Genomic DNA, 9,835 nt, shown 5'->3' on the forward strand with positions numbered 1-9,835 from the left:
TACAATTATAGAGGTTTTAGCTCAAATCCCTTGGGCCATCATCTTCATGGGAACCACTGGATTCGATGAATTCCAAGGTCTCTTTCCGAGCTACGTCTCTGATGGACTGAGTTTGTATCCTCCCGTTTCTCCAACTAAATTTGTCAATCAGTCAGCAAGCATTGATTAAGTTCGTACTGTGTGCCAGGCACCATGCTAAGCTCTAAGTTTATAAAGAAAGGCAAAAATATCCTTTCCCTCAAGGAGCTCCCGTTCTAATGAAGGAGATGACACATTCTGGGATGTTTTGGTGTCTTGCATTGTTGGTACCATGGCAAGAGCCCTGGATCTGGAGTGATAGGACCAGGGTTCCCATTCTGACTTTGAGACTTTACTACCTAATTGTCCTTGACCATGTCACTTCCCTCATAGGCCTTTCTCTGTAAAATGAGGGGGTCAGCCTGGATAATTTCTAAGAACATTCTAGATCAAAATGTCATGATCTCAAGAGCTTGAGGTGAAAGTCTAGTCACCATGTTTCAAAGTCAGCTTTGGCCTTCCTGCACTAGTATGTGTGATACGAAATGCCCCAATACATTCCAAGGCTAGCTTTTTATTTTTTAATCATTGTTTATTTATTTAATATTTTTAGTTTTCAGCATTAATATTCACAAGAGTTTGAATTACAAATCTTCTCCCCATTTCTACCCTTCCCCCGACTCCAAGATGGCATATATTCTGATTGCCCCATTCCCCAGTCAGCCCTCCCTTCTGTCACCCCACTCCCCCCCATCCCCTCTCCTCTTACTTTCTTGTAGGGCAAGATAGATTTTTATGCCCCATTGCCTGTATATCTTATTTCCTAATTGCATGTTAAAACTTTTTTTTTGAACATCTGCTTTTGAAACTTTGAGTTCCACATTCTCTCCCCTCTTCCCTCCCCACCCACCCTCCCTAAGAAGGCAAGCGATTCAACATAGACCTCATGTGTATCATTATGCAAAACTGTTCCACAATACCCATGTTGTGAAAGACTAACTATATTTTGCTCCTTCCTATCCTATCCCCCATTATCCAATTTTCTCCCTTGACCGTGTCCCTTTTCAAAAGTGTTTGCTTTTGATTACCTCCTCCCCCTATCTGCCTTCCCTTCTATCATCCCCTCTTTTTAATCTCCTTCCTCCTTCTTTCCTGTGGGGTAAGATTCCCAATTGAATGTGTATGTTATTCCCTCATCAGGTCAAATCCAATGAGAGCAACATTCACTCATTCCCCCTCACCTGCCCCCTCTTCCCTTTCAATAGAACTGCTTTTTCTTGCCACTTTTATGCAAGATAATTTACCCCATTCTATCTCTCCCTTTCTCCCTCTCTCAATATATTCCTCTCTCATCCCTTAATTTGATTTTTTTTAGATATCATCCCTTCATATTCAACTCACCCTGTGCCCTCTGTCTATATATATATATATATATATATATATATATATATATATATATATATATATATATATATGTATATACATATATTCCCTTCAGATACCCTAATATTGCGGTCTCATGAATTATACACATCATCTTTCCATATAGGAATGTAAACAAAACAGTTCAACTTTAGTAAGTCCCTTATGATTTCTCTTTCTTGATTACCTTTTCATGCTTCTCTTGATTCTTGTGTTTGAAAGTCACATTTTCTATTCAGCTCTGGTCTTTTTGCTGAGAAAGCTTGAAAGTCCTCTATTTTATTGAAAATCCATATTTTGCCTTGGAGCATGATACTCAGTTTTGCTGGGTAGGTGATTCTTGGCTTTAATCCTAGCTCCATTGACCTCTGGAATATTATATTCCAAGCCCTTCGATCCCTTAATGTAGAAGCTGCTAGATCTTGTATTATCCTGATTATGTTTCCACAATACTCAAGTTGTTTCTTTCTGGATGCTTGCAATATTTTCTCCTTGATCTGGGCGCTCTGGAATTTGACGACAATATTCCTAGGAGTTTACTTTTTGGGATATTTTTCAGGAGGCAATTGTTGGATTCTTTCAATTTCTATTTTACCCTCTGGCTCTAGAATATCAGGACAGTTCTCCTTGATAATTTCTTGAAAGATGATATCTAGGCTCTTTTTTTTGATTATGGCTTTCAGGTAGTCCAATAATTTTTAAATTATCTCTCCTGGATCTATTTTCCAGGTCAGTGGTTTTTCCAATGAGATATTTCACATTGTCTTCCATTTTTTCAATCCTTTGGTTCTGTTTTATAATATCTTGATTTCTCATCAAGTCACTAGCTTCCATTTGCTCCAATCTAATTTTTAAGGTAGTATTTTCTTCAGTGGTCTTTTGGACCTCCTTTTCCATTTGGCTAATTCTGCCTTTCAAGGCATTCTTCTCCTCATTGGCTTTTTGGAGCTCTTTTGCCATTTGAGTTAGTCTATTTTTAAGGTGTTATTTTCTTCAGTATTTTTTGGGTCTCCTTTAGCCAGTCATTGACTGGTTTTTCATGGTTTTCTCACATCACTCTCATTTCTCTCCCCGATTTTTCTTCTACTTCTCTTACTTGCTTTTCCAAATCCTTTTTGAGCTCTTTCATGGCCTGAGATCAATTCATGTTTTTCTTGGAGGCTTTTGATGTAGGCTCTTTGACTTTGTTGACTTCTTCTGGCTGTATGTTTTGGTCTTCTTTGTCACCAAAGAAAGATTCCAAAGTCTGAGTCTGAATATGAGTCTGTTTTCGCTGCCTGGCCATGTTCCCAGCCAACTACTTGACCCTTGAGTTTTTCGGGGCGGGGGGGCGGGGTATGACTGCTTGTAGAGTAGAGAGTACTTTGTGCCAAGCTTGAGAGGTTGCGCTGTTGTTTTCAGAGCTATTTCTATACAGCAATCTCTGCCTCGCCAGCACTCCTCCTCCCCCAAGAACTGCCAACACAGACCATGACTCAGATCTTAAGCAGGCTCTGCACTCCTGCTCTGATCTGCCACTTAATTCCTCCCACCAGGTGGGCCTGGGGCCAGAAGCAACTGCAGCTGTAGTCCTCAGAGCTGCACCACCTCCACCTCCGCCACTGGGGCAGTGGCCAAACTGCGAACTCCTTTCACTCTGTCCCGGCAGCTTTTCCCACTAACTTTCTCTGTTGTGTTTGGTGTTTGTGGGTTGAGAAGTCTGGTAACTGCCACAGCTCACTGATTCAGGGCGCTAGGGCCTGTTCCACCTGGCTCCTGTTCTGGCTGGTCCTAGCACTGCCCACACTGGGCTCTGCTCCCTCCCGCTCCCAGCTCTGTGCAATAGACTTTACCCAGCAACCATCCAGTCTGTCCTGGGCTGGAGCCCTGCTTCCCTCTGCTTTTCCATGGGTTATGCAACTCTAGAATTTGTTCAGAACCATTTTTATAGGTTTTTGGAGGGACCTGGGGGGGGAGCTCACGCAAGTCCCTGCTTTCCAGCCGCCATCTTGGCTCTGCCCCACCCCCCCAAGGCTACCTTACCAACATGATTAGCAGGAGATGGAAAATTGTAGGGTCCCAGCACTCAGGCAAGAAGGGACCTCAGCAACACTTTGCTTTACAAATGAGGAAATGGAGAGAGGAGGTGATTTATCCACAGGCACACAAGGCAGTGAGGGGCAGAGGAGGTATTTGAACTCTGGGACCCCAAATCCAACCCTCTTTTCACTGATTAACTCACATTTACCTAGAGGACCCATAGGGTCCAACAACTAGCACATTGTTGGTGCTTAGGATGCGTTGAAACTTAGAGATGTGCAAACCATTGTTATCACATGAACCTGGTGAGATGGGCAGTCTGGCTCTTGCCATCCCCACATTTTATGGACAAGGAAACGCACCAGCCAAATGAGACTACTCAATGTTCCCCATGTGATCCTACCCTCTTCCACCTCTGGGCATTCACTGCAGGCTGGAGTCCACTGCCTTCTCTCTACCTTTGTGAGTCTTTCTCTACCTCCAAGGCTCAACTCAAGGACCTCATCTTCGAAGCCTTCCCAGACAACCCTAGGTATTAACATCTTCTCCCTCCGCATCTCTCCTTAGCTAGGTGGTACAGTGAGTAGAACACTGAGTCTGGAGTCAGGAAAACCTGAGTCCAAATCCAGTTTCGGACACTTACTAGCTGCGTGGTACTGGGCAAGTCACTTAACCTCTATTTGCCTTCATTTCCTCATCTGTAAAATGGGGATCATAATAGCACCTACCTCCTGAGGTTGTTGTGAAGATCAAATGAGATAACATATCTGTAAGACACTAAGCACGGTGCCTGGCACAGGTTGCTGTTGCTGTTGTTGAGTTGTTTCAGTCGTGTCTGACTCTTCATGGCCCCATCTGGGATTTTCTTGGAAAAGATACTAGAGTGGTTTGTCATTTCTTTCTCCTAGACATTTTACAGATGAGGAAACTGAGGCAAACAGTTAAATGACTTGTCCAGGGTCACACAGCTAGTAAGGGTCTGCGGCCACATTTGAACTCAGGTCTTCCTGACTACAAGCATGGCACTCTATCTGTTGTGCCACCTAGATGCCTACTTGGCACATAGTAAGTGCTATATAAATGTTAGCATTCTTATTAGCTATTGCTATCTTCTATGTACATGTTACACTACAAACCACTACTATCCCCCCTCCCTCAGTAAATAGGCTCCTCAAGAGCAGGGTTTGAGTCTTGTTTAATCTTTGTATCCCTGGCACCTAGCCAATACCTTGCATACAGCAGGTGCTTAATGAATGTGTATTGATTGGTGTATCAATCCTACCTCTGATATTTATTTCCTAGGTGATCTTGGGACAAGTCACTTACCCTCCCAAGCTTCAATTTTTCTCATCTGGAAAATGAGGGGTTTGGATGAGATGGCCTCTGAGATCTGTTCATTTCTAGGTTTAGATGATTAAAAAAAGTTAAGTGACTCAGCCAGGGTCACATGGCTAGTACACATTAGAGTTGGGATTCCAACCAATGTCCCAATTTTAATAAAGGTTTACCATCTCACAAGGCAGCCATGGCATCCTGGCAAACAGACTGGACTGGGAGTCAGAGGAGCTGGGTTCAAATCTCAGCTCACTTTCCTCCCCACTTGTTTGACTTTAAAGAAGACACCGTGAGCTTCCATTTCACTGTCTTTAAAATGACATTGCCTCTAAAATGATCTCTGAGGTGCCTCCTAGCTGTAAATCCTATGGTCTCTCTGTAACTTAGACATCAGAAGGTTTTGTAGTTGAAAGAGACATTAGACTCACAAAATGCTGGACTTAGGATTCTAGCTCTAGAGTAAAATGGGACCTCCAAAAACATCTAGTCCTAGCCCCTCATTTTACAGGTGAGGAAACTAAGGCCAGGGTCACATAGGTAATGTCAAAGGTGGGAACTGAGGCTTGGAATCCAGGAAATCTGGGTTCCTGTCCTGTCTTTAATACTTGCTAGCTGCGTAATTACCATTCAATAGAGTGTAAGGTCCCTGAGGGCAGGCAGGAGCTCCTTTACTTTTGTCAATGTACCCCCAGCTGCTTAGCTCTGTGACTTTCACTCACTAGGCACTTAATAAATGCTTGTTGATAAACTGGTCTGTCATTCAATTTCAAGTCTTAGTCAACAAGCATTTATTAACCACTTACACATGCCTACCTCCCACAGTGATTGTGAAAATCAAATGAAAAATACATTCAAACATAGTAAAATAAAATATTAAATATACATATTTTAAATGATGAATTTATGTATTTTTCAAAATTTTTGAAATTGGGGAGGCATGGAGTCAAGACCTGGGTTCAAATCCCCCCTCTGATACTTATTATCCACCATTCTGAGCCTCAGTTTCTTCATCTGTAAAATAAAAGAGATAGATAACTTAGAAGAACCTTCTAGCTCCAAAAAATTAAGCCATGATAAATGTTATATAAATGTCCGTTTATGTGGTTATTTTAACGGTCCACTTGTCGTTCTTGTGAGATACGTTAGCAACACATTTTAGCGATTCCATCTCCAGTCTGGGTGAAGCCCCCTATTTTGGTAAAAAGATGTTGGTACTGATGGCTATCACTGGGCAAGATCTCTCGCTCTCTCCGTGGTGGCTGAATTTAGAAGCTCTTGCCTTGGTGGATGTGAACTTGCAAGTGCTGATTGCTAGGTACATTGTCTGGCTGCTACTTTTTCATTCTCAAAGTTAGCACCTGTGGTTTCAAATGTCACTTATTGCTGTCTGTTCAACAGCCTCTGGTTACTTTGCTGTTGATGTTCAAACACAGTTGTGCTGGTGCCCACAAACTCAGCATTTTCCATTTTCTGGAATCTACACACACACACACACACACACACACACACACACACACACACACATACACACCCCTGACCATTCTCATCTTCATATCTCCCTTCCCCCTTGTCACTAGGCCAATTACCAGCAGCTAGCACACACAGAGTTCCTCTATAGATACAAATATTTATCTTTTTTCTAAAGGAACTTCTCAGTGCCAGAAGGAAATTCAGATACCGTCTATTTCAACGTGTATCTAAATACCAAAAAGTCACATGACTCCCTGGAGACCGGAGAGGTAGTAGAAACCTTCCTGAACTGGACACTGTGTAGTCCTTACTAGCTGTGTGACCCTGAGTAAGTCACTTATTCTCTGTCTCTGTTTCCTCAACTGTAAAATGGGGATAATAATAGCACCTACCTCATAGAGTTGTCCTTGGATCAAATGAGATAATATTTGTAAAGTACACAGTAGGTGCTTAATCAATGTTTATTTCCTTTCCCCTTCCTCTTGGTCCAATCTCAAAAAGAACTAGAAAAAGGAATAGTCTGACTCTAAGGTAGTTAATTTAGCATTATAAGAAACTGAAAATATAGAGATCTTGGCAGCTCGGTGGCTTAACGGATAAAGAGCTCAACCTGGAGCCAGAAAAACCTGAGGTCAGATCCAACCTGCTGTACCAGGTCTTCAAGCTGAGGTTGGATCACCACTGTTAGAGGAAGGTGTAGGCAGCATTACTATTCCGACTCCTAGCTTTCTAGACTTACAGCACTTTGTTTTCCTTAACTCAAGCTACATTTTAGGCAGATACAGTTACTTGTTGTATATAGTACATGACACTTCTCTACTCATTCCAGGTCTTTGCACTGGCTATCCCCATGCCTGATCCCTGGTTCCCTTCAAGGCTTAGCTCAAGTGAGAAAGAAAGAAAGAAAGAAAGAAAGAAAGAAAAGAAAGAAGAAGGAAGGAAGGAAGAAAGAAAGAAAGAAAGAAAGAAAGAAAGAAAGAAAGAAAGAAAGAAAGGAAGAAGAAAGGAGGGAAGGATGAAAGGAAGGAAGAAAGAAAGGGAGGAAGGAAGGAAGAAAGGGAGGAAGGAAGGAAGAAAGAAAGGAAGGAAGAAAGGAAAAAGGAAGGAAGGAAAGAGAGAAAGAGAAAGAGAGAAGGAAGGAGAGAGAAAGAAGGAAGGAGAGAGAAAGAAGGAAGGAGAGAGAAAGAAGAAAGGAGGAAAGGAAGGAAAAAGGAAGGAAAGAAAAAAGAGAGAAGGAAGGAAGGAGGGAAAGAAGGAGGGAAGGAAGGAAGGAGGGAAAGAAGGAGGGAAGGAAGGAAGGAAGGAAGGAAGGAAGGAAGGAAGGAAGGAAGGAAAAGAGACAAGACATTTCTTGAACTCCTCCGGTTTTCTAATGCTCCTCTACCTCCCAGAAATTACTTTGTGTATACATGCTGAGTACATACTGCTTCTTCTAATTGAATATAAGATTTTTGACGTCCAGAACTATCTTTTTTTTCCTTCTTTCCTTCCTTCCTTCCTTCCTTCTTTCTTTCTTTCTTTCTTTCTTTCTTTCTTTCTTTCTTTCTTTCTTTCTGTCTTTCTTTCTTTCTCCAGCATCTAACACAGGGACTAGAATATAATGGGCACTTAATAATGCTTGCTGAATTACTGGATTCAGGTATAGTTGGATTAGGAGGCTCTGAGGTCCCTTCCAACTCTGAGGTTCTGAGCTTCAATGAAGTGATTGATGAATTGATGACAGAATCATGACTAAAGCTAGATCTCTAACCTATCAGCCCAGAAGTCTTTTCACTAGACAGCTATATGGTGATGGAACTCTGGGACAGACAACTTGGGACTAATCTAGGACAAGATGGGCCAAGGAAGGTCCATGAGGTAAGGCATTGGCTGCTGCAAGAAATCATGCCCACCTTCCTAAATGTTGGCATCCTGGGACAGAAGTTCAGCCATCCCAGGCTAGTTATGGCTCTGCGTCGTGGCCACTGAAAACAAGTGGGGAGGGTTGAATGCTATTTGAAGATTTTCATGAGTAATAATGAATATGTCTTTGTTTATGTGTTAAAGCTCAAGGCCAAAAAGATCACTATCAAGACAGACCAGGAGAAAGAAGTACAGAACAAAGTGTCACCACGTAAAACCATCCTGGAAATCATCTTCCCTAAAACAAGTGATAGGAATTAGCAAAAGTGTGTCCCACTACACTTTCCAAATCACAAGTCCATTGGACCCTTCTGTGGACAGTTGCAGAATACTGCTCTTAGATCTTTGAAGCTCACCTAGAATTTGCTTCTCCACCCCCAAGACTTGCATTTTGCACAAGACCAAGTTTCAGTGTGTGTGTGTGTGTGTGTGTGTTAATACCGTCAGATGAGTGTGTGAGGTCCCCAGAATCACAACGGATCGAAATCACAAATGCAGAATCCAGGGTCTTGAGTAGAGAGATGATGCAATGCAGTGTTTGGATCATGGCCAAGTGGAGGCCCTTGTCCCTCCCTCTCTTCTCCCAGCACATCCCTTAGTAGATCATAGTGCAGAAAGTCCTGTGGTCCTGGCAACTCTTGTCCTGAGCTGCCTCTATGTGACAGGATGGGAGCGGGTATTAGACATTAAATTCTGAGTTAATTATATTAAATGTAAAAAAAATTTAATTCAATTCTGTTGCTTAAACCAAGCCAGAATCCTCAGGGAACAAACTGAGTCCCCATGTGCTGAAGAAGTCTAGGGCACCATTGCCGGCTATACCCATTTTCATTATGCTAAGAATGCCTGTTCCCTTTCCCTTCATTCTATTCTCCCTTCATTCCTTTTGTCATGTCTCTCCTATAAATGTCTTTCGATTTATAACATAAGTGGCTAAATCTATCAAAGTTAAGAGTGAGAATTCGCTGCTGTCATTGACCACAATAAAATTATTTTTCAAGATTTTAGTAGTTAATGTTTATTATAGTAGGTAGTACCTGGGGATACCCACTTTCCACTCCCATGTGGGTTGCCCTAAACTAGTTACCCCAGATTTGAGATACTCTGTATATTCACATCTACTCAGGAACCATAGCTTTGAGCCCCCACCAATGTATTTACTTTTACCAGTGAATTACCAATACAATTAGTTGAAAGCAAAGGTATTTAATGAAAAAGAAAAGAAAATTAGCAATAGAAGGTTCTTCCCACAAACCTAGAGCACATTTTTTAACAAATATATACCCCACATGTAGAAAACACGTGGAAGAGGCAGGCACACACACACAGGGAATATATGTGGCCAATGAACATATATATAAAGGCAACTCCTGTGATGTTTCAGGGATATCACTGACTTGGTGATATCATTGTACTGCTTCTCTCGGTCTAGTGAGGCTGTGAGTTTCTACCAGCTATGTAGTCTTCAGGGTGTTACTCTCTGCAGGTCTCCCCTGATTGCTGCTCAGTGGAGCTCTGCTGATGTCATGGTTAGCACCAGTTACCACCTGGCACAATTCCAGTAGGTAAAACGCAATGTCTTCCAGCTTCTGGCTTCAACTACAGACCTCTGCTGAGTCACTGCTTCCTCTCAACATCCAACATTCTATCTTTCTTTTAAGTTAGAATG

At 42.1% G+C, this 9,835-nt stretch overlaps 1 protein-coding gene across 1 annotated transcript in view; it reads left to right on the top strand.

The window, feature by feature from the left end:
* Window positions 1-8,427, top strand: part of FHAD1 (forkhead associated phosphopeptide binding domain 1) — a 189,718-nt gene extending 181,291 nt beyond the window's left edge. The window contains 2 exon segments of the mRNA XM_036745951.1: window positions 6,193-6,198; window positions 8,311-8,427. Of these exon segments, the coding sequence (XP_036601846.1) occupies window positions 6,193-6,198; window positions 8,311-8,427 (123 nt within the window).
* The last annotated feature ends 1,408 nt before the right edge of the window (window positions 8,428-9,835 follow it).

This window comes from Trichosurus vulpecula, chromosome 2 (assembly GCF_011100635.1).
Source record: "Trichosurus vulpecula isolate mTriVul1 chromosome 2, mTriVul1.pri, whole genome shotgun sequence".
Classification (NCBI taxonomy): domain Eukaryota; kingdom Metazoa; phylum Chordata; class Mammalia; order Diprotodontia; family Phalangeridae; genus Trichosurus; species Trichosurus vulpecula.